Consider the following 26,343-nt stretch of genomic DNA (forward strand, 5'->3'; position numbering starts at 1 on the left):
CTAACACCCATTTTTCTATCTGATGGTTGAAAGTAGAAACCTACCGGGGTTTCTTTCTCTGATAGAAGCATTGACCTCAGAATTCTCCCCAGTACAATCCTATGGGGACTTACTACCATCAGATTAGAACTGGACCATAAAATATAACCCAGTTGTCAAGGCATGTAGCTGACACTGCTGGCCCTGAACATCAGAGAAGACTGTGTGTTTTCCACTGACTTATCACAACCATCTCGAGTGGACCTTTATGGAGGAATTCCTGCACCTGTGAGATAGGGCAGGCCGGAGATTTCAGGGCAAAGGGTGGGGGGTTTCTTGACGAGAGGGGAGCCGCCCTTATCCCAGGCAGATGCTGCCTCCCACACATTCTCCTACACCTCTCTCCTAATCCCCTTTCCAGTGTCTGACGTATCCTAGCTGTGCTTCTGAATAACACAATTGAACTCTAAGTGAGGCTTGAGCTATGTGAGGCTTGAGCTATGTAGACCTAAAGAAAAATTAAATACATAATTAATTAATTATGGGTTTTCTTTGAGCTGAGTAATTAAAAGTAACTTTCTGTTTTCTTTCATGTTTTTCTGATGCAGAGCCTTCTGACTTTTCCCCTTCGTTTTCTCTTCTTTGTAGGTTTCAAGACAACAGATGAATTGTGAAAGAGAGCAGCTAAGGGTAGGTGCACCTGCTTGTAAAATGCTTCCTGATTCTCATTTTTGTGTGATAAGCAAAAATTTCCTTGTCTCTCCCAAGACACAGATTCTAAATAACAGGCTTCATCTTAAGACTGGTAGAGTTGAAAATATTTATCCCAGCTAATTTAGTATTGATTGAGCTGGTAAATACAGTATATCTTCTTTTGAAGTGCCATTATAGTAGATATGGATTTTTTGATTTAGTTTCAGCAATAAATACTTCTCTTCTGGAATTTGTTTGACATCATTGTAGTCTTTTTATGTACAACACGAGGTCTAAGTAATAACAAAGGTCAAAAGGATGGCTTGCTGCCTTCTTAATATGGATACCAGGCTGTTTGCTGAGTGGCTAAAATGCTCTTTGGCTGTTGACTGCGGTGGGTGAGCAAGGAATATGTCAAGGGCGTTTTCTAGGAGAATTTGCGTTATCTATAGACCTCTTGGTTTTAGTGACATTTGTGTATATGGGAGAGGGAGACAACATTTTAAACCTCATATTCTATTTCCCCACTTAAAAATGAAACTCTCTTGGTGCTCGGGTATATCGGTATAAGGAGTATTCCCCAGATGTGGAGGGAGTGTTTGGTTATAAATGGAGCTTGGTGACATTGTTCGGCTTTCATCGCGTCTCAGTGGACATTCTTCTTGGTATGGGGATGGCATTTTTAGAAACGGTGGGATTTCTCCCCATTTGTTTTCTTTTAAATGAATTCATGTTTTCGGTGGACGAGATTCAAATTATGATTGGTCTATCTTTCATGTCACTAATGGAAGTTGGCAGTTTTTACTGGACAATGTGCCTTGTAGCCATGTTTTCAAATTGTTATAAAAATTAGAGAAATATGCTGCTTTTAAAACCACAACAGTGTGATTTGGCGTCGGGAAACCACTGTGCCCAAAGGTGTCTAATAAATAAGAATAATGTATCAGACAGGCCTAATACCTTCGTACACTGCCCTGTAACTTCAGAGCATTTACCTAATGATAGTGTCATGATGGCAATAATTTGTAGAGTTGCTTGCGTCTGACACTTGCTGTTGGCATCAGGTTTGTCAAGTACTTGGGTAAAATAACAGAATCCAGGTGCATGAAACCAAGGAAGCGAGTTAAGGTTTTCTGTTTCTTTTATGCATATTTATGTACTATCTCAGTATGGCCCTCTCTACCCACTTTCCTTCAAGTACCTGTGCCAACATTAGTTGTGACCCTTTCCTTCATGGAACAGACTTCAAGATGTTTTAAGCTTTTCTGAACTCTCTTACTGCCTTTTTTTTTTTTTCCTGCAGTCTGAATTACTGGTTCATCCTATTAAATAATGTATTACAACTTCAGATTTCTCTTGCTGTTTGAATGGGGACGATGGCCAGAACTAGGTCAGAGCTAGATAAAGAGAAATATGTGCCTTTGTCTCCAGGAGTCCCTGATAAATTCCTGAGAATTAAGATAATCTTGAAATCTCTATTGCAAATGGCACTTGCCTGGCAAGTTAAGGACACAGTAGGTAATGAAGGGTTTATTTGCATTTTAAGGGATTATTTCTCATTGATGACTTCATTGTCGACAGGGGCGCTGTTTAGGTTCAAGAATGGAGTCTTCCCCTCTCTGTTACATAAATGCAGGGAGTGGCTTGATATTAACATAATGGTTCATTTACATTAGTCCCCAGTGAGGCTCCAATAGCCCCATCTCTAACATCAGGAACCAGTGGTTTGTTTGTTGTTACTTTTGTGGTCACTGTTTTTGCTTTTTAAATGAATTAATGTTTTGAACTGATAGATGGCGCATTTGATTGGATAGAGCACACATATATAGGGTTCAAAATTTAAATACTACCAAAGAGAGTGCAATGGAATTTTCCCTTCCCACATGACTCAGGCGTCCAGCTCCCTCTGGGAGACCCCCAGTGTGATTAAGTACTGGTAGCTATCTCATCTGTAGATATTTTCTTCTGTTCTCTTCATTTTTGTTCTCTGTCTTTCCATCTCTTTTTCTTCCTCCTTACCTCTCTCCCTCTTTTCCTTTCACGGCTGTGTCTTTAAGAGCCCCTCCACCACCTCAAAAGAAAACTTCCTTTATTAAGGTGACTTTTTTTTTTTTTTTTTTTTTTTTTGAGACAGAGTTCCTTTCTTTCGCCAGGCCGGAATGCAGTGGTGCAATCTCGGCTCATGGCAACCTCTGACTCCTGGTTTAAGCAATTCTTGTGCCTCAGCCTCCAGAGTAGCTGGGATTACAGGCACGTGCCACCACGCCCAGCTAATTTTTTTTTTTTTTTGTATTTTTGGCAGAGATGGGGTTTCACCATGTTGGCCAGGATGGTCTCCATTTCCTGACCTTATGATCCGCCTGCCTCGGCCCCCCAAAGTGCTGGGATTACAGGTGTGAGCCACCGTGCCAGGCCTGAGGGGGGCATTTTTTAAGGATTTCTGAAAGAAATTTAGAACTGAAATGTAAATACCTGTCCATCTCAATGCAATGCATTTTCCTTAATCTCGTTTTGCTTTGTTAGAAAGAGAGTGGAAGAAAAATAGAAATCTATTTAGTTACCACATCGTTGAAGGATAACTGTCTGCAAGCCACAATTAAAATGTGTCCTAAGTGCAGCAATCAAAATGTATTTCCAGATTTGCTATCCAGGATGACTAGGACTGTGGCCGTGTTATCACGTTGAAGGTCCTTCATTAGTGCATTCTGTTGTCAGAATTCAGGGATATAAGTGGATAGTTGTAAAATTTATTCCTTTTCCTTGGCCTCCTGGAAATAGCAGATGATGCAGAAAGATAAAGCTGCCATTTCTGTTTTGTGCCCATCGAAGCTGTGTAGGAATTGGCGTATCCTATACTTGGTCTTAGGATCTCCTTTCTTTTTCTCACGAAGCCTAAGTTAATTTTTCCAAAACAGACTCTGTGAAGTGCTTAGTATCTTGAAGATATTAAGAAGTCTTTAAAACGATTATATGATTAATTTTAGGAAATACCATGTTAAAAAAAAAGCGGAAATGTTTTTGTTTTTTAACTGCAGGACTTCTCATAGCGTTTAATGTGCAAAGGTGAAATACAAAGAGTTCAATATAATATACAACTTTTGTCTAACTCAGCTGACTACAAAACATTTTTGGTTGTAGGACATACTCTTGAAATCATATCAGTATTATCAGTTAAGATGCTATTATCTGTGAGTTACAGAAAAGCTAAGAGTTATTTACAAAAATAAATAACTCTCCACCTCCCAGTTCCAGGGTGGATTCAGAGGCTTTTCGGTATCAGGGCAGTGGTTTGGAATCCCTGTACTTCCCTTGGCCTTTCCTTCTTCCAAGATGGCTGCCATCTACCCCATATCACTTTCTCACAGGGCAGCACTCTCATCGGAGGAGGAGCGTCTCCTTCACAGCTCTTGCATTTTATTGGTGGAAAATAATTCCCAGAATTCGTCACTGCAACCCTTTTCTTAGATCTCATTGGCCAATCTGTACATCAGTCACTGGCAAGGTGAACTGGAATCTCAGTGATTGGCTGCAGCAGTTATGATTCATTTCCGGCATCAGGCACATTGTCACCTGAACATAAACAGGATTTACTTAAACTGAAGGAAGGAGAAAATGCACTCCAGAGTAGTTACCAAGTGGCGTCTGCCACAAAAGGAATCCACAGGGGTCCACTCTGTTTGTCAGGGTGCTGGTTTCCTGTCATTACTTTTCATTACTCTCTTTCATCCTACATATATGGGCTCAGCAACTGTGTGAATTCTGGTTTGTGGAATTTGACACAGATGTTTTGCTGCCAGCCTTGAATCTCACAGGTCACATCGCCCATCCTAACCTATATCCTAACTTTTCTACCCATCTTGGCACTGTCTTTGTATTTTGCCTTGTGTAATTTGGACTGCACTGGATATAGTCTTTGCTCATATCCCCTCAGCATTAGGTGTGGACAGCAGGCATGAGGCATCGTACCTTAGTTACCAGCTCAGCCCAGATATGCTGTCCATGAGCTTTCTGGCTCCTACCCTTCCCAAGAGAAGGGCATCAGCCAGTTACTCCTAACAGGAGGATCACTCTTCTCAGAGAACTATTGGGATTACTCACATTGCTCAGTTGTTATGCAAACTATACAACAGGGGACTTGTTCATTCCTCCATCCCAAGGTTTGTCAATCTAGACTAGACTGAGTCTTCTTCTGAGCTTGCAATTCACATTACTGGCTGGATTCTTCTGGGGAGATGGTCACAGGAGCTCACTAAGGAATCTGTGCATGAATCACTCCTGATTCTATGGGCTGTATTTACCAGCTTGTTCCAGCATCACTACAGGTCATGGTGATAGTTGTGCAGTGACCATATCCAGTTATCAACATTTACCTCTCCAGCATCTGAACTAACAGATGGACAAATAAACAAGTAAGACAGAAATAATATGATCCCAGGAGCCTTTGTTTCCCTGAACAATCTACCGGTTGAGGGAGATTGTATGGTCATAGGGTGGGAGATTCCAGTGCCCACTTTTCTGAGCACTCATAAAATATTTGACTACAAAGGGATCTTTGTGCTTGAGTATTAGATGTTGGTTTGGGGGCTAATTAACAAGCTCAGTTAGAAAACTACTAAGTAGCCAAATGCATGAATGCCAGATTCTGTTCTGTGGATTCAAATACTGATCTGCAGTATGGCAACGTGATACTGTAGTCAGCATACTGGGAAGGGTGGGTAGGGCTGGTGAAGTCCTGGTTGTGGACTTAGGTTCAGATCCAACTTCTAAATGCTCCTTAGTGTCTCAGAGCTTGACTGTATGCATAAAATGAGAATAGCTTTCTCATAGGATTGGTGACTGGATAAAACAATTTAGTTAAAGCACTGCCAAAAAAAAAAAAAATGCAGACCTCGTAATCAACAAGGTGAGCTACTGTTAATACAGTATTATTCCCAAGAATTATTTCACTTCTCTTCCTCCTGGAAATACCAGCCAAGAGCATACAGACAGCACATATCTGTTGCCACCCAACTCCCCGCAAGAAAAGACAACACAAAGGGCAGGCTCTGTAGTTGATGACATGGCAAAATATTTAGGAGATAACTCCCTCTCAGTTAAGGTTATTTGGAATGCAAACAATAGAGACAGATTCTTAAGCAGAAAAGGCATGCACCCAGGCCTCCCAGGAATCAGAGCTTAGAATGGGAAAGCTGTCTGAACTCCACATATCTCTTGCTCATCTCCTGTCTTTGTTTCTCTTCGTGGGTCCTCTATGGATTTTTCTTTTGATAAAGACTCCCTCTACCTTTATGCACACATGACACCTTCTAGCCCCTAAATGTATGCTGCATCACTTTCCACCGGTATAGGGACGGACCATCAGTGCATCCTGGTTACACATTCCTGAAAAGAAGCCTGATTGGCTTAGTCTGGATCAGTTGTTCACTCTGGGCCAATTGGATCTGTCCAGGGAAATGGTATGAAGAAACATAGTTGCCCAGGGCCAACTCTTGAGGGAAGACTTCATTATTGGGGAAAAGGAGCCATTACTGGCTGAGTAAATAACATCAAAGATGCCAGGCGTGGCGGCTCATGCCTGTCATCCCTGTACTTTGGGAGGCTGAGGTGGGTGGATCACTTGAGGTCAGGAGTTCGAGACCAGCCTGGCCAACATGGTGAAACCCTGTCTCTGCTAAAAATACAAAAATTAGCCAGGCATGGTGGCAGGCCCCTGTAGTCCCAGCTACTCCAGAGGCTGAGGCAGGAGAATTGCTTGACCCCGGGAGGTGAAGGTTGCAGTGAGCAGAGATCATGCCACTGCACTCCAGTCTGGGCGACAGAGGGAGACTGTCTGAACAAACAACAACAACAACAACAACAACAACAACAAAACCCACAATAAAAAACCACCGAAGATATAGATATAGATATCTGCTATGCTTTCAAAACATGGCTATCGGCGTTGAACAAAGGATCCTGGAAAATACATGTGCTACCACCAACTGCTAGCTCTGTATTTCCCAAAATATAAGACACCTACCCCACGTCTTATTCACAGCTTTCAGGCGAACACCAAGTCTTTAAGAAAGGGGGAATCGCTTAGAGAGAAAGTTACTCCCCTTCCCATTCTCTCTCAGTCCTTTTTATGTCAATGAGAAACTCGCAGTTTAAACTAAAGTATCTTTAACAGTGCTCTAACCCTTTCTAAGCTTTCTTTTTAAGGGAAAGGGAGTGTGCCTCAGGCTGAGAGCCTACAGCCCTAGAGCATCTCTTTGCACTTTAAAAACATTGTTTGCAAAATATAGTAGTTAAGAATCAGGGGCCTGGAGCTAGGCCTACTGAGATAAAATCTAGACTTTGCAATTTAGCACTTTGTAGCCTTGTACATGTTACTTAAATCCTCTCTACCTCAAATTCCTCAACTGTGTAGTGGAGATAATCATTGCACCAATTTCATAAGTTTTTTTTGTGTGTGTGCATGCGCATGTGTCTTTGTGTCTGTATATTTGCATGCAAAAAAGATTAAAATAATTAATGCATGTGAGGTTGTTAGAAAAGTGTCTGGAATAGAAAAGGTTCTTAATTATTGTTGGATATTAATGGATTTTTTTCATTAACTTTTATGTGTGACTATTGATATTGGTTTTCCATTTGCAGTGGCAATACAAAGTTTTCTTGGCACATGTCGTATTTTATGTTCCATTTATTGTTTCATTTATTTAAGTTAAAAATGGGTTGCTTTAAAGATAAATATTAACTTCATAATGTTACAGATTGCCCACAGTTATGATAGAGATTGTGATACCGGAATGCAAATGACTGAGTTTTTTTAGAAATACTCAAATCATGGTACCCGCCTTGTGAAGGAGGTTGTAGAGCAGATCTGCATTATCAATATTTAATTTGCCAGTTAGAAGCGAGTTTCTCATTTCTGCTAGATATAAGAGTGATGTGGATGGCATAATGCAAATTGCTAATGATCATCTTGGCTTAAACTCATCGCCTTCATCTGGACATCAGATAATGAAACTTCCCGACTGCCTTGGAATTGAGCTATCAGAATCAGAGATACCTTCCCCCGCCGTGTCTCACCCCTCCCTGCTTTTTAAAGCCCAACTTTTCATTCCTTAGTGGCTCTTATGATAGCATGGGAGAAAATGTAAGCCCCCCTTCTCCCCACTCCTTGGTGAGACCTCACAAGATCCATGAGTTCTTCCTGACTATAATTTAAGATGGTTCATTGCAGAAACGCCTGCTTCCATTCAGTTATTTATTCAAGAAATATTTTCTGAGCACAACCATATGCCAGTCACTGTGCTAGGCAGTAGAGATATAATAATATACTAAAACTTGCACCGTTCTTATTCTCTTGTACCTCACAGGCTAGTGGAAAAGACACACATTTGTCAAATAATCATTGACAACAACTGGCAAAAAATGTCCAACGTGAAACTGATGAATATGAGAAACAAGAGATGCTATGTAAAAGGGTATGAACAGAAGAAGCTTACCTAATTGACCTTCACTTATCAAACGTACCAGATTAATACATACTGTCCTATCTCTTTATAAAACATATTGGCAGATGTGCACAGCATCCTATGCAGTGACTATTTGGTACAAGTTTACCTTTCTCTTCACCCGTTGCGGTGTCTGCTTGCCAAGAGTCAGTTGTATTTATTCCCAGGGCTGCTTCTGCCAGCTGCACTTTTTATTGTAATTACATTATTTAGTGGAATATTATGTAAACTGATGAAAAATGAGTGCAGTAAGAAAAAGAGCTGTTTCTATGAAAACTAAATGCTTTGGAAACGTTGTGTGAAAACAGGATTCAAAAATTATTTTGATTAGCTGTGGGTGAGAGGACTGCAAAATATTCGTGGAAAAAAACCCTCAGAAATCTGGAAAGATCCTGCAGTCAGATTCTTTTCAGTGTGTCTTGACATTCTCATTCCACTTTAATCAAACCCAGAATTGATGCCATAGACCAGGAGTTAGCAAACTTTTTCTGAAAAAAGCCAGATTGTGACTATTTTAGTATCTGAAGGCCATAGGGTCTCCATTGCCCCCACTCAACACTGCCATAGTAGCACAAAGGTAGCCATAGATAAAATGAATGATTGAGGCTATGTCTCAATAAAACTTTATTTACAAGAACAGGCAGTGGGTCATAGTTAGCCAACCCCTGCTGGTGACTGAAATGTTAGTGAGGTGTATGTGGGAAGGATAATGAGGGATATCGACAGAGAAATCACTCAAAGAAAAGGCCTTAGACTCACATCAAAGATCAACAAACGCATGAACGTTCATATATTTTACATTAAAACAAAAGATTGAAGTTACTTCTGTATCACTTTAAAAGTGATTCCTTGCTTGAAGGACTTCCAGTTAAGTACCTTCTCCCATTCCCAGATGAAATGACTTTTAAAGAATAGAATAGCTACAACTAGGGCTGGAAACACAAAATAAAATTATGCTTATTTTTATGTTCCAACCCTAATGACTCAGAACCCCATCTGTCTATAATGGAAGAACAAATTTATCCTTTTTTATTGAATCCCCCAGCAAGTAATTTCTGGGACTCCCCAAGGAGGGTGACATTTCCATGTATACATCCTGGTGCTTGTCCTATGCAAACTGTTGTTCAGCTGTTCCAGAATTCTTCCCTGTCTTAAGAAAAGCCTAGTAACTTCCTTCTCTGGATTGTGCTGTCCTCAGTAGCATCCCTCTGTAAGCATGAATACCATTCTTTGCATTAGCTTTCCAAATGATCAGCTAAAGCCAGACTTCAGTGATCAGCTCAGGGATTAGCAGAGATCCCAGGTAGGTGGTGAGTTGCAGAGAGGACTCTCAGGGTTCAGGCCTGAGATCTTCATGGTTGATGAGATTTCATGTATGTTCTCGTGTGTGTGTGTGTGTGTGTGTGTGTGTGTGTGTGCACATGCATACAAGGAAAAAACTGGCAGAAGTTTGCTTGCTTTAATCTCACATAACGAATGGTCCCACCTTTGTGATTTTCTCCAAGCAGAGGGAGTTTGCCCCCAAAGTAATTAGTTCTCTGCTTCTAGAAGCTGCAGGAACGCAGGCAAATAATCCCCAGGGGCAGCTTCTCTACTAAAATAAGAAATTCATAAATACATTTAACATGTTTTTAAAATGTTGTCTTCACAAGACCTGTTCCATACAGAGCTTATACGTTCTCCAGTCTTTGCAAGAACATTAATTGATGAACACAAGGAAATCAACTTCTTGATTGATTCTGATCAAGAAATCAACCAACTAGTCACAGATTTTAATTTTTCCAACTTCATTGTGAAATATGATTAAATAAAGAAGTGTACAGGTATCCACTGTCCTTCATTTTTGATGCTGAATCTTATAATTCACATATATGTTAATTAATTCTTTATTTGAGTCTCTCCAGGCATTTAAACACTTTATATGGAGAAGACTCAAAAGTTAACACATTTAGGATATTTGGCTTAATATTCATTCTCCCTTTCCCTTGCTTTAATTTAGCCTATTATCCCCAGTCATCATGCCTCTTTCCAGGGCAAATCTATCCCCATTTCTTGCTTTATCATTAAATCTGTATCAAACAGCTCCAAGCAAATCGCTAATGCTGACATTTTAATTTGTCATAGCTACTCTTCATTTCTATGACTGATGTCTCAGCAAGGAGTTGTCTTCCTGCTCTGTTCCTTTGAGGTCTAAATACCATTCCAGGAGAAAAAAAAATACTTGATAGGCAACGGAAATAGGGCAGGAAGCAAATAAATAGGGCGTCTCTAGCTTCCTCTAGTTGGGGGTAGGAAGAGGCAAGTTTCAGCAGGATTGAGTAATGAGCAGGAAACTCTTCCTTCCTGATGATGCAGACAAACCCGAGATGGTCCTAAGAAAAATGGCAATGAGACAGCAGAGCCTTCTGTCCTCCTTCATGGACATAGGTAAACTTCATTTAGCCTATGCTTTGTATGTGGATGAATTGTGGGTATAGCAAGCACATGCTTCCTTGTTTTGTGCAGCCAACGGACATTTCTGCCTATGGTAGCTAGTACTTCGTTACTCTATTTGGGTTACATTTCCTCTTTCACATGTGCAGTCTTGGAGCGACGATAAATCAAGACACCTGCCCCTAGCCATCAGATGTAGATATGGCCAAGGCAGGACTGTTGAAATTCTTTCTCCTGAGACTCTGAATATTGAGTAGAGTAATGCTAAATATGGTGAAGAAAACAAGCATGATTGAAAACCTGGAGTTGATTCATTTCGGTAGTGATATCCTGGTGAAATTGAGTGAAGAGACAGCTCTCAGGGCTAGACCTCAGATTCACCCTGATTCCTGCCTTTATGTTTAAGTCTGGTTATCCATCCATCCATCCCTTAAGCTACCTCATCTCATTCAAATGATCGCTTTTTTTGTTTGTTTGTTTTTTTGTTTTTTTGCTGAAGTTAGTCAGACTTACTCCTTTTTTTCCTGTGATCAAAGAATCCCTCCTGATACACTGGGGAAATGTGCTAAACTTGGAGAACTGCAGAGCCAAGAGTTTGGTTAAAGGTTTGCTAAAAGCCAACTCTTCATCATACCCTGCTATGCGTCCCTGATGCCTCTGTGGATTGGCACTGACTTTATGTATTGGCAGCTAAGAGAAAGGAGCTATTGGTTTCAGGCACATGCAGGGCTAGATGCTTACCTGAATTTGTACATCTTTTTGGCTCAATTCTCAGTCATCAAGAGCAGGGAGGCACAGGAAGAAAGGTCTATGCTCCAGGGTCTTTGGAACCCTGTCCTTCCCTGTATGAGTAAGATATTCCCCCCAACCACAGGGGACCACCCAGGTGCCCACAGATAAAGGATCTGTATCAGTATCAAACAGATAGCAGTGTCAGAGGAACTTGTGATGTTATGGGATCATCACATGTCTCTCTGCCAAGTTATTCCTTCTCAGAGTACCCTTCAACGGCCACTGAAAATGTTTATAATAAGTGCCATTTCCTCAGTTCCACCCCAGACCTACTGGATCAGATATCTGGAGATGAACCGAGGCACTGTCTATTTTTAACCCATTTCTCACGTGGGAATGAGAGTTGAGAATAGTGCTTTTCAGATTTAGCTGGTAAAATGTTTTGATGTCTCAGCCTCACCCTAGGAATACAATTGGCCCTTCATAGCTGTAGGTTCCATATTTGCAGATTCAACCAACTATGGGTCAGAAATATTTAGGGGAACAAAAAACCCCACACGCACACCTGTATCTGTACTGAACATGTGCAGATTTTTCTTCTTGTCATCGTTCCCTAAACATTCTGGATAGTAACTGTTTACATAGCATTCACATTCCATTGGGTATTCAACTAATCTAGAGATGTTTTAAAGCATATGGGTGGATGTGCATAGGTTATATGCAAATATCACTCCATTTTATATCAGAGACCTCCTTTTATATCAGCATCCATGGACTTTGGTATTCACATGAAGTCTTGACACCAAGGACAATGGATATGGAGGAAGAGCTATAATAAATTATCATGTTCTATGGGCTGAGTCATGTCCTCACAAAAGTCATGCACTGAAGTTCTAGCCTCCAGTAACTCAGAATGTGACTATATTTGAAGCTAAGGTCTTTAAAAAGATAAGTAAGATAAAGATAAAATGAGTCCATAAGGATGGAACCTAATCCAATATGACTGGTGTTCTTTTCTTTTCTTACTTTTTCTCGAGATGGAGTCTCACTATGTTGCCTAGTCTGGAGTGCAGTGACATGATCTCCACTCACGGCAACCTCCGCCTCCTAGTGATTCTCCTGCCTCAGCCTCCTGAGTAGCTGGGACTACAAGCACCCGCCACCATACCCAGCTAATTTTTGTATTTTTAGTAGAGACGGGGTTTCACCATGTTGCCCAGGCTGGTCTTGAACTCCTGACCTCAGGTGATCCACCTGCCTCAGCCTCCCAAAGTATTGGGATTACAGGCGTGAGCCACCACATCTGGCCAGGTAGTGTTCTTAACAGAAGAGGAGATTAGGACACAGACACGCACAAGAGGCAAACTACATGACCCGAAGGGAGATGACCACCTACAAGCCAAAGGAGGATGGTCTGAGAAGAAACCAACCCTCCTGATACCTGAGTCTCAGACTTCTGGCCTCCAGCACTGTGGGAAAATAAATTCCTGTTGTTTCATTTCCCTGGTCCATAGTACTTTGTTACAACAGCCCCAGCAAACACACATCAAGGCCTCGTGAGGATCAAATACATTGCTACTAAAATCAAAAGCAAATGAACAACTAACCGACCAACCAAACAAAAGCCCCCAAAACTTGATAGTTCATCCTGATGTGTATTAGTACCACTGATTTAATTACATATTCTGAATCCTATTGCCCTCTTGAAATGCCATTTTAAACCAGCTATGGTATCATAGTCCCTGTGTATGTGCCTTTTCTTGTTTGCTTAAGAAATAGTGGACTCCATTTGGGGACAGAGATGGCATCCTTGGCTCCCTCTGTGTCACCACCACATACAACAAATCAGATGGACGCAGCAATCCTCTATAGGTCGATATGGACGGAGAAAGGAACAGATGAGTATGTGAGTCACAGCGTGTTACTTGGTTTCATCTCTGGAGTTTACAGCCTCCTGTGAGACCCATTCTGTATGGAGACTCATTTGTCACCTTACCTAAATGAGCAAGCAACTGGTGTTTGGAAGAATGCATTCTAATATTTCATGGTTTAATGCCCCTAGCTTACTTAGAAAGTTTGCTTCTGTCCAGCTTTCTTCTACCAGAGGTAGAAGGTGCTTGTGTGGTCCTTTTAGAGATGATCTGATGGAGCCAGGTAGTCTGCTTTCTTCACGTGCAGGTCTCGCCGTGAGTGCCACCTTTCCCCTGATACACTCTGCCTCCCCACTCGTGTTCAGCATCATCTCCAAGCACCCTGCCTAGTTCCTCTGTCCACATGCTTCATGATTTTGCATGGGTTTCCTGAACCTTCTTCTGCAGCAAAGATGCCATCTATCTGAGGCGCTGACCCTCTTTTAAACCATTTTTCTAAAATTGACAAATAAAAATGGTATATCCTTATTGTATACAGCATGATGCTTTAATACGTGTACATTGTGAAATGGCTAAATTGAAGTAATCAGCATTGCATGACCTCACGTACTTACCTTTTTTTTTTTAGGGTAAGAATACTTAAAATTTGCTCTCTTAGCAGTTTTGGGGAATATAATACCCTGTGATTACCTGTAGTCGCCATGTTGCACAGTAGATCTGATGAAGTAATTCCTCCTGTGTAATTGAATGTTTGTATTATTTGACCACTATCTCCCAAATCCTCCAGCCTCCCAGCCTCTGGCTGTCACCATTCTACTCTTGCTTTTATGAGTTTAATTTTTTTAGACGCTACCTGTAAGTGAGCTCCTGGAGCACACGTCTTTCTGTGTAAGGCCGTAACCCTTGTGTTTTTTTCCCCACAGTCACCTGTGTAAAACCCTATACCCAGAGAATAACAAATAACAAAAAACTATTATTGACCAATCGAAATGGTTGAATTCACTCCAAGGTGGAAAAAAAGTTATGCAAACATCTGAGTCGCTTTAGTGTGTTTGATAGTATTTGCATGAGAACCTTAAAGCCTATAGTCATTGGGCACAAACACACGCTAAGCATTTCACATATTAGTGCACAGAGTCTCTTTAATTCACACTTAGAGAAAAAGTGGGATTAAGAGTTACAACCATGCCCGTAATCACAGCACTTTGGGAGGCCGAGGCGGGTGGTTCATGATCACGAGGTCAGGAGATCAAGACCATCCTGGCTAACACGGTGAAACCCCGTCTCTACTAAAAATACAAAGAACTGGCTGGGCGTGGTGGTGGGTGCCTGTAGTCCCAGCTACTTGGGAAGCTGAGGCAGGAGAATGGTGTGAACCTGGGAGGCGGAGCTTGCAGTGAGCTGAGATCCGGCCACTGCACTCCAACCTGGGCGACAGAGGAAGAGTCCTTCTAAAAAAAAAAAAAAAAAAAAAAAAAAGGAGTTACAACCATAGCTAATTGTGGAGCTGGGAATTGAACCCATGTCTATATTCACTTGTTTTGACAAACATGGTAGGCTACGTCGATGTCTACTGAGATTGCCTTAGCTCATGTGAAGAATGCATGTGCTGCTGGGCGCGGTGGCTCACGCCTGTAATTCCAGCACTTTGGGAGGCTGAGGCAGGCGGACCACAAGGTCAGGAGATCGAGACCACCCTGGCAAACACGGTGAAACCCCGTTTCTACTAAAAATACAAAAAAATTAGCTGGACGTGGTGGTGGGCGCCTGTAGTCCCAGCTTCTTGGGAGGCTGAGGCAGGAGAATGGCATGAACCCGGGAGGTGGAGCTTGCAGTGAGCCACGATCGCGCCACTGCACTCCAGCCTGGGCGACAGAGCGAGACTCCGTCTCAAAAAAAAAAAAAAAAAAAAAAAAAGAATGCATTTGCTTTGAAGAAAGGAACTTAAATGATCATTCCCATTGTGAGGCTAACATATGAGAAGGGTGTGGTATTTTATTACTTTGGACTTTGGGGTTAGACCTAGCATTGAGGCCTCACCTTTGCAGGATGCAACTATGACAGCTGGAAAATGCCTCCCCTGGTTAGTTAGATATTAAGATAGCTACCAAATGTGCTGAGTATTTTATGTGCAAAGTTTTAGGTGCTACCAGTTAAATTCTTTAACATCTACCTTCTTGACCCTGACTCATAAAGCGGGAGGTGTTTTTGTTAAAAGTGCAGAAATTTTTCCACAACTATAGCAGCAATTATAGAAATCTATGTGTTCTAATTTAAGGTCCCTTCACAGTCAGGACTGCAGTCACTGAGTGGATTGGTGGTTGAAATCATTTCTTCTTTGTATACTAGAGTTTTCCAAGGAGAAAAGGAAGGAAAACACAAAGGTTAGGTTCAAGAAGAGGAGCATTTGATGTCAACTCTATCTTCTCAGCCAGTGAGTGGCAGAATCCTGTTTCTAGCCATTTACTTATTTTGAACCCAGACCATTTATTTTCTAAAAACAGGTTACTCATGTGGTAGTTTGTATACCAAACTGTGGAATTTTTCATTCCAAAGACACATGGAAGTGCCTCTTTATATTTCTAACACACATTAACAGATTATGCACACAGAGCATCTACTGTAAGTAAATAATCATGAGATAAGCTGAAGGGACACACACAGAATCTATAGCAGGCATATATCTGAGAGGGAGCTCATATGCCAACCCCAGCTTTCCATGCTTGTGACTTGGGCCCTGAGAACTGATCAGGTGATCCTTAAACCAAACCCAGAAGGTGATCTTGAAAGCTTAATTTAAGCAGAGTTCTTCCAGGCTGCCAAAATGACTAGTTTAGAGTTGGTACTCATGTTGAAATCTGTATTAGTTTTTTACTGCTGCCCTAACAAATTACCACAAAAAAAAGTAGTGGTTTATAGAACCAAAATTTACTATACTGCAGTTCTTTAGGTCAGAATTTCAACATGAATTTCACTGAAGTAAAACTGAAATGTTGCCAAGGCTGTGTTTCTTTTGGAGGCTCTAGGAGAGAATACTTTTTTTTTTTTTTGGCTCATTCTGATTGGGGGCAGAGTCCAGTTCCCTGTAGTTAGAGAACTGAGGTTCCTGTTTTCTTACTGGCTATGAGCTGAGGGTCATTCCTAGTGTCCAGAGGGCGCCATACATATTTTTTTATATTTCATGGCTCCTTCCTTCATCTTTAAAGCCAGCCATGGTTTAACAAATCATTTTCATGGTTCGATTTTCTCATGACTCTTCTTCTGTTGTATCTGTCGGGCTGCTTTCTGTCCTGCTTTTAAGGGTTCATGTGATTACATTGGGTCCACCCAGATCATCCAGGATAATCTCCCTATTTTAAGATCCATAAGTATAATTCCATTGGCAAAATCCTGTTTGCCATGTAACATAGCATACATAGATCTAACATCAGCCAGCCAAAATCTTTGGGTCCAAAATCATGCCACACTGTTTATGCAGTATCCCCACTCTCAGTAGACCGATTCTCCATGTGTATTCAAACACTGCAGACATTTGATTTCTGTTCTGGGATGATCCACCTCCATGTTCATGTAAAATATCGTAAGTCAGAGGCCAGAGCATTCAGAACTACCATGCAAGGTAGCCCAGGGTGGCCATTGGCCCAGGACTCACCCTTGCCTGTCTTTTGAACCTCTTTTTTCACAGTCCCTACTGGCATTCATTGTTTCGCCATTTAAGTCCAGCTGTTACAAAGAAGCATTGTTGGAATGTCTACCATATGTCACTGACTCTTTGATACTGTTTATTCATTTATTTTTTTTGAGACAGAATTTCACTTTGTTGAATTTCAATTGTTTCCCAGGCTGGAGTGCAATGGTGCAATCTCGGCTCACTGCAACCTCTGCCCCCCGGATTCAAGAGATTCTCCTGTCTCAGCCTCCCAAGTAGCTGGAATTACAGGTCCCCGCCACCACGCCTGGCTAATTTTTTGTATTTTTAGCAGAGATGGAGTTTCACCACGTTAGCTAGGCTGATCTCGAACTCCAAACCTCAGGTGATCTACTTGCCTCGGCCTCCCAATGTGCTGGGATTACAGGTGTGAGCCATCACGCCCGGCCTGTAACTATTTTATTGCCTGCTAGTTCTGTTGATTTCTGCTCACAAACTGTGTCAAGTAAGGTAATGAGAATGTAGAAATGTAAAAATTATTAAAACAAGAAGCATTTCTATGTGTCACCTAAGTGCTAAGTAAAACACATGAATGAATGAGTGAATGGATGTTTCTAAAGATTCTGGGAGATGTCTGTAGCAGATGGTATCAGATCCCTGACATTTTATTTTATCACCCACTCCTTTATGTTAAAGGCTGCCTATGAAAAATACCTATGAACCTATTTTTTTAATCCCTCAATTTCTTTTATTTATTTTTAAATTATTATTATTAAGTTCTGGGGTACATGGGCAGGATGTACAGGTTTGTGTCATATGCAGACATGTGCCATGGTGGTTTGCTGCACCTGTCAACCCACCACCTAGGTATTAAGTCCAGCATGCATTAGCTGTTTTCCCTAATGCTCTCTCTCCCACCATTCTCCTGCAAGAGGCTCAGTGTGTGTTGTTCCCCTCCATGTTTCTGTGTGTTCATTGTTCAGCTCCCACTTGTAAGTGAGAACATGCGGTGTTCAGTTTTCTGTTCCTGCGTTAGTTCACTGAGGATAATGGCTTCCAGCTTCATCTGTGTCCTTGCAAAAGACATGATCGCATGCTTTTACACTGAATCTCTTCATAAGGGCTGTTTTTCTGGCTATGGGACACATTCCTTTCATGGACTGAGTAAGCAAGAAGCATCAGGGAATTAACAACCCTGGAAAAAGCACTCAACTTAGGATAAATGGGGACTTAGTGGATCGTGCCTCAGCTTCCTCATGCTCTAGAGTGAGGATACAGCACTGAAGTGTGTTCTGCCATCTCCCAGAGCTCCACGATGGGATTAAGCCCCAGTTGCCCATAGTGGGCACTTGCTTGTTAACAAAAATTAATTGTTCTCCTCCTAGCCAAGTCTCAATTTCCATTCCCCATTGATGTTCCCTTGCATCACTCTAAAATGTACAGTTTGCACTTGGATTTTACGCCAGCTCTGCTTTCAGGGAAATGAAAATTAAATAGTACATTCACCATAATGAGAAACACCGTAGCCTAATAATTCCATCAAGTAAGGTTTTCTGAGCAGTGGATATTCTCATCATCATCCTTTTGTCATCAGTCTTTTGTCCCTCCCCCTCTTTTTCCTCCCTTGTACAGTATGTCACTGCTGTTGTAGGATGTGGATGCTTGGATTATTGAATAGGTTTGAAAGCAACTGCAGCTTGATCGTGTGCTCATGGTGCATTTCCCAAAAGTTATAAAACTTGAGTTGGGTTGACCGAGTGATCAGAGCACAGGGTTTTGATGGCACAATGTCTTGCTCACGTGTGAGGAGACTGATGTATTCGCTGCCACATTCTACTCATTTATACTTGCCTCAGTGTGGTTTCTCATTTGCAGGTTGCTTTTAACCATATAGATGCTTTCCTGGATAGAGAACATGGAGGCATGATTTTTGAAAGCTTGCCTGCCTCAGATGCACCCACACATACACAGATATATGCACATACAGAGTATTCTGATAACAACTTAGAGATTTAAATATTTTTGGCAATTTTGTGGTGTTATTTTCAGGGGTTATGTATTCTTAATCTTGATTGCATGTGTGTCTTGACATCTTTACGCCTAAGGGATGTTTTTATAGATGTCTGAATTAAACATTGAACTCTTTTCAAGATAGCTGAGTTAACATTTAAGTGGTTTTGATTAACCTGGGTTTGCTTATTTGCTCCTAGATGTTCTAATGCAGAGCCATCTCCCTTGGCATGAAGTGATTTGGGAGCACAGCTTTAGGAAGAATAATTTTCTAAATAGCCAAGAGATTCCTGGCCAGAATGTTTCCCAAAACTGGCCTCAAACTGAAGAATTGAGGTTTAGCCATCCTCCTTCCCCTTAGCCATTCAGGTGGTGCAGATTGAGAAATTGGAACCAAACTGTACAGACACCAGATTGACCAAGGGTGACAAAATCAGTGCTGACAAGACGGTGGTTGCTGGGTAGGGGAAGGGTTCATGAGCTAGTAAGCAGGACTCAGCTTGGAATTTGGAAAATCCTTAGTGCATGCAATTTTGCCCAGAGTGGCGTGTTGTCAAGTTGTCCTCAAGCTACATTTGCCATTAAGAGAAATGAACTTTAAAAAACAGCATAGCCCTTCACAAGCCTGTCTTTACTCAGAGCCTGAGAAAGGAGGGTCCCATCTGGCTTAACACATTACAACTTCTTCACAAGTGGAGCTTCTCAGCTGCTACCCTTAAGCTTCCGTTCTGACTAGTATTGCTTCTTAGGTATCAAAGAGGAATTACATTAGTCTAAAAGCTTTTATTGAGCATATACTATACACACCACTAGGAAAATAGTAATGTCTTGCTGTCCAGGGCTGTGCATTCTAGTAGGTGGTGCAAAAAGATAGGTGTATGTAATTATAATGCAAGGAAAGAGAAAATGCCATTTGTTAGTCATGAAATGAGGTGTTAGAGAAGCTCAGAAAAGGATATTATTACTCTTCCTACCCTCCTAACTGCAGGAACTGTGGCAGATCATTTAAAGTATATGTAGGTATTACATACATACTATATTTTATGTATCTGCTAATTCTTGGATTTTTGAATAGGTTTGAAAGCAATTACAACTTGATCACAACTTGTTATTGGGGTCACAACTGACCCCAACACTAATTTGCCCAGATGTGTGTGTGTGTGTGTGTGTGTGTGTATATATATATACACACACACATATATATATATACACACACACACACACATAACCTGAGTAATTTATATGTGCGTGTGTTTGTGTGTATGTGTGTGTGTGTGTGTATATATATATGTCCAGTTTTAAAATACTACCTGAATTCTAGGTCCTTATACATAAAAAGTTACTGTTTAACTTAAATATCACTTAGACATCTTAAACTTCGTATACCCAAATTCACTCTCATCATCTGTATCCTCCACACACACACACACGTGCACATTTATCTGCTCTTCCTCCCTTATTGTGTCTTTTTACAACAACTCCTAATTCACTTGTTGAGACCAGAAACTCAGCTGTTGCTCTTCACTCCTACATCTTTTTCATCTCTACCTTCTCCTTTAGATTTGTGATTCCTAGTATCTCTCAAGTCTGTGAATTCCTCTCAAAATTCACTTTTGCACACCTACTCGAAGTCGTCACAATTTCTCATCTAGGTTATTCCAATAGCGTTGCAACTCTCTGACCTGTTTTCTAGTCTTTGTCCCTTTTAGGGCAAATGTATACTTTGCATATCCTGGAACAATAGTAGTTACAACTGTTGTCCTGGTATTATTATTAATAGCACTTGCTTCTTTCCCAAGAAAGTCCTGGTTTGGAGAATAAATTATGATCACTCAACCTTCTATTCACTCCTTAGGGCCAGAGTGACCTTTTAAAAGCTTAATTAATGCTACTCTTATTCTTCATTCGTCACTTTCATTACAATGCTTATCACCTTCCTTACACTCACCCACAATCTGTTACTCCCTAGTTTGTTTTGTGGTTTACTTGGTCGTGGTTTCTAGCTCTCTTGTCTTCCCACTCCCTTTAGATTGACTCCCCTTAAGGCTAAGACAATGCTTATTTTGTTCTTTACTCTGTACTGCCTATAACACAGTAGAAACTAAATATTAATACATATTTGCAAATACCAGTGGCTGTTGTTTTTGTTGTTAATACAGTGAAAGCATCAGTATGCACCAATAACATATTTTGGCTAAAAGATAACCTTTATTCTAGAAAGCTGCCCTAGGACTAGATTTCAGAATATTTCAGAGGATCTTCTGCTTTTGGCCGTGGCAGAATAACTTGTACCATAAACAACTTTAATACTAGCTAAAATATAGGAGGCATCATTTTGCAGGCAATGGGTACCAAGCAACACAGAGTTGTGATCCTTCAGGGAATTGGAGACATGTGAGATGAAGCCGCCGTTGACCCAGTTTTATTCCTGGGAGGAATGTCTCCAACATAGGTGCACTGAGATAAAGAATTTAGAAATTGGGGATGATGAGATAGCTGGAATTTGTGGAACCAGTTGCTAGAAAGGGCACATCTGTGTAGGAGGGAGAAGTCTCCATGCCCTGATTCTTGGCTGAGGAATAAGCCACTTATGCACAGGGTCAGGCTCTTTGAGTCCTCACAGGGAGGGTTAACTGTGACACAGAGGCCAGGGTAGAGGTAGTACAGGTTGTAGGCATTCAGTTGAGACTCCAGAAAGATCAGACTTTAGGAGTAAAGTGTGTATCTTAGGGCAAGGTTCAGCAAATTATGCTCTGCAGACAACACCTGCCTATGGGCTGTCTTTGTACAGTCTGTGATCAATTAAAATGGGTTTTAAATGATTACAGCATAATAATATGTGGCTGAGACTGTATTTTACCTGCAAAGCCTAAAATTTCTACTATCTGGCTCTTTTCAGAAAATGTCAGCCAATCTCTTCCCTATAGTAAGGGGCAGGCCCCGTGACGATAGACAAATCCTAAGTAGACCTTCCCAACAACGCATAAAAATGAGCTTGAGAGGGTCAAGAGCATATGTGAGTTAGCTGAGTGCTCCCAGAACAAAACTCAACCACCATTTAAGGAAAGACGATATAATTCAGACCCCTTACAGTTCGTTCTATGTACTGAAATCCACACAATTGAAATGTCTAGTAGCACAATAAAAAATACCATGGCTGGTGTGGTGGCTCACACCTGTAATCCCAGCCCTTTGGGAGGTCAAGGTGAGTGGAGCACTTGAGCCTAAGACTTCAAGACCAGCCTGGGCACCATGGCAAAACCCCTTCTCTACAAAAAAAAAACCAAAACAAAAAAACCCACAAAAATTAGGCACAATGGTGCATGCCTTTGGTACCAGTTACTCAGGGAGCTGAGGCAGGAGGATTGTTTGAGCCCAGGAGGTTAAAGGGAGCTGTGATTTCACCACTGCACTCCATCCAGCCTGGGTCACAGAGCAAGACCTTGTCTCATAAAAATAACAAGTAAATAAATACTAGATGTGTAGAATAGAAAAAAAATTGACTGACAATCTAGAGCAGGGTTTGGCAAGCCACAGTTTGTGAGACAGAGCCCTGTTTCTGTAAATATTCTTATTTCATTGGAATATAGTCATGCCGATTTGTTTCCATTTTGCCTATGGCTACTTTTGTAATGAGAAGGTTGGACAGTTTCAACAGAGAACATATGGCCCACGGAGCCTGCAATATTTGTTTTCTGTCTCTTTTAAGGAAAATGTTTTCTCCACTGATTAGGAGAAAAAACACTCAGTAGAAGGGGACTACAAGGTGACCCAAATGTTAGGATTAAAGTAGACAAGGACTTTGAAATAACTGTTAGGAATATTGGAGGATTTACAGGAAAGGATGGACATGGTGAGTGTGCAGATAGGAAGTCTCAGAAACCAAATGAAAACCATAAACAAGAACCAAACTGAGATTCTGTTAGGTTGGTGCAACAGTAATTGCAGCTTTTGCCATTAAAATGATAATAAATAATGGCAAAAGCCGCAATTACTTTTGCACCAAGCCAATAAAATTAAGAGTATAGTATATATCTGAAATGTAAACATCAGATTGTAAAATGCTGAATATAGAAACCAGTTAACTTGAAGATAGCAAAGAATAGAACTAAGGAACAGAAAGAAGAAAAATATTTAAAAACGAAAAAAGCCTCAATGATTTATGGGAAATATCAAGCATTTAAATATATAATTGGATTTCTGAATGGAGAGAAGAGACCGACGGTGGGACCAAAAACTCTTTTAAGGAATAAAAGCTAAAATTTTCCAAATTTGGTTAAAATATCAGCCTGTACTCCAGAGAGGGGGAAAAGCAAGCAGTATAAATATAAGGAAGAATTATGCCTGAAAACATTATAAAGAAATGCTAAAACCAAAGATACACAGATGCATTTTTCTTTTGGAAAAGAGATCTATGTTTGCCTGTTGTGCAACATCTGTCTGTCATGAGTATAGTTAACTAAGTCCTCTAAAGCCATCCCCCAGTGAGACACTGTGACAACTTCTGGGATTGGAAGTGGTGAGGTTAGAAAGGGGTAGGGGAGCTCATTGAGAGTAGAATCAAAGGGAAGTCAAAGAGTGAGAATTAAAGAAAAAAAGAAAAAGGGGGCAAAGGAACTCCCCAAAGCGTAAAAGCAGCATACAACAAATTTGATAGTAGCCAAGATGAGGTTCCATGTTATTTGAAATGTGCTACTCATGGGGCTGAGGCTGTGGAGTTGCTCTTACTACAGACAAGTTGCTTTTGTTCTGTTGCATAGGTACAGACTGCAGTGATGTTGCATAGATAGGGAATCCTTTCCTGGGTACCAACAGTAAAAGGGCTTCATTGCTCAGTGATGATCAAACAGTCTTCAAATGCAAGCAGTTATTGGTTTTAGTTAACAGTTATTTATAGAGCACTGACAGGTTGCCCAGAAGAACTCTAGGAGAAGAGCTGGGAAGTGGAAAACTTTCAGTTGCTGTGTTGCCTTGGAACAGTGTCTCTTAGCATATATGATTAGGGGAAAGAAAGATAAAACGTTGCAAATATTTAAGAATCTGGAGGTTTTACAGAAATACCTAGATTTTTTAGGACTTCCCTTTAAAACAATAAATATTAAAAAATAAAAGCCCACACAACTTTGGGCTTGCATTTCTTTTTCTTTTTTCTTTTTTTTTTTTTCATTTTTTCTTTTGATTTTTTTATTTTTATTTATTTATTTATTTATTTATTTATTTATTTATTTATTTTTTGAGATAGCGTCTTGCTCTGTCGCCCAGGCTGGAGTTCAGTGGTGCGATCTCGGCTCACTGCAAGCTCCACTTCCTGGGTTCACGCCATTCTCCTGCCTCAGTCTCCTGAGTAGCTGGGACTATAGGTGCCTGCCACCACGCCCAGCTAATTTTTTGTATTTTTTGTAGAGACGGGGGTTTCTCCATGTTAGCCAGGATGGTCTCGATCTCCTGACCTCATGATCCGCCCGCCTCAGCCTCCCAAAGTGCTGGAATTATAGGCACGAGCCACCATACCCGACCTGGACTCGCATTTCAACAAGGACACAATTTTTTGTGACTGAATAACCATGGATTTATTTGAATGAGGCATACTACACTCTGCCACAGTCCTTGCACTTTCCTATCAGTCCCCCACACTGACATCGGGTGTCAGTTGCTATTTATCTTCATACTTGTTTTTTTTTTGTTGTTTGTTTGTTTGAGACAGAGTGTTGTTCTATTGCCAGGCCAGAGTGCAATAGCGCGATCTTGGCTCACTGCAACCTCCACCTCCCGGGTTCAAGTGTTTCCCCTGCCTCAGCCTCTTGAGTAACTGGGATTACAGGCGCTCGCCACCATGCCCTGCTAATTTTTTGTATTTTAGTAGAGATGAGGTTTCACCATGTTGGCCAGGATGATCTCGATCTCCTGACCTCGTGATCCACCTGCCTTGGCCTCCCAAAGTACTGGGATTACAGGTGTGAGCCACTGCTTCCGGCCATTTTTTTCTTTATAGTAGAATTAAGTAGAAATGAAATTGTTTCTTTTACACAAGTCTTTGTCAGAACCAGCAAAAGAAAAGACCAAGAAGAGTCCCATGCTTGAGAAAAATGTTAAGAAAATAGGATATAACAGATTTCTTGGTGGAAGTGTAAAATATTTTCATATGCCTAATATACAAAAAAAAATGCCATATCCCTTCTCAGTTGACTCAAATGGAACACCTGTGGGATGCCTGCAGATACTTGAATTTCTTCAAATTGTTGCTTTAGGAATACTTTATTTTTGCACATGAAATTTTTTTTCCTCCTCATAATACGCCATCATGCTAATCAGGGTTAACAACACAAAGTAAACAATTCTAAATACGACCTTCCCATTTCTAACCAAGATGTTCACTTGTAACACTGTATGCATCATGTGAAATCACCAGTTTAAAGTTCTATTCCAATGTTATGGTTGATGTGCCCACTCATATAGCTCCTGTGAGCCCTGGGGATAATGACACAGTTTCTTGTACAATTTAAGTGGTGTCACCTCTCTGGAGACCAGTGAACAGACTGCTGGTTGTTGTCTTAGTTAAACACTTACTTTCTAATAATTTTCTAACGTTGCATTTCTGGGACAGCTTGGAAATGTGCCGTGTTATTGGGTGTAAGTGGGAGAGGTGGGCAAAGACATCCGTCTGATTTCTTGGAACGGGGCCATTTAGTTAGTGGACGAGATCCCAGAGGTTTTCTTTGCACAGACTTCTCCTGATGCACTTATAATTTTCTGCCCAGAAATCTCTTCAAGGCCTATGGAGTTTTAGCTCTGGGGGAATTACTCCTCTGAGTAAGCGGCTTCCCAGCTGCACACACAGCACTCCAATTAGGCTAGTCCTTGTTCAGACAGTCCATGAGGGGGAATGTTGGCACTGGCGGGCAAGGCCCTGTCAGCTCCATTGTTTCAAAATATATCGGTGATGTCCATGTGTAACTGACCAAAGTAAATGCTGTTTTGCAAACTGCAGTGAGTTTTACATGATGAATTTTCCTACGAAAGTCAAAATGGGAATTTCAGGTTAGTGTAGGCGGTGAAGCTACTACATTTATTAGCATCAAAAGCACAGAGTCTCAAAGATGAACTAATCTGTGAATAACTGTGCCATTTGTAACATCGTAAACACGGACTAATGGGGATATGGTACAGTGGAATGCTGGTATTTGCAACCTGTCATCGTATTAGTACAATGATGAAATTTGCTGCTAAGTTCGTCAGCAAATATCCAGTATCATGTTTGTGCCTTCTTGTTATAATTTGTACCGTATTAGTAGCATCTTACCATATTAGTGACTTTAAAATGTTTTTAAAATTATCTCTCTCAGATTGATGGAAATGGAATGTTCTGGGGTTGTGCAACTATTAGTCATATTAAACTTGCCCCGTTAGCAGCTTTCCCTGGAACTGATACTTAAAAGAGGTTTTAATATAAACAAAATGTACTTCTGAGATGTGCTTC

The 26,343-nt window shown here is 40.9% G+C and overlaps 1 protein-coding gene across 1 annotated transcript in view; it reads left to right on the plus strand.

Moving 5' to 3' along the window:
• LOC105467818 (RNA binding fox-1 homolog 1) overlaps positions 1-26,343 on the plus strand; it is a 2,482,591-nt gene that overhangs the window by 1,816,431 nt on the left and 639,817 nt on the right. The window contains 1 exon segment of the mRNA XM_071083652.1: positions 628-669. Coding sequence (XP_070939753.1) covers positions 628-669 — 42 coding nt within the window.

Source organism: Macaca nemestrina, chromosome 18 (genome assembly GCF_043159975.1).
Source record: "Macaca nemestrina isolate mMacNem1 chromosome 18, mMacNem.hap1, whole genome shotgun sequence".
In the NCBI taxonomy this organism is placed as follows: domain Eukaryota; kingdom Metazoa; phylum Chordata; class Mammalia; order Primates; family Cercopithecidae; genus Macaca; species Macaca nemestrina.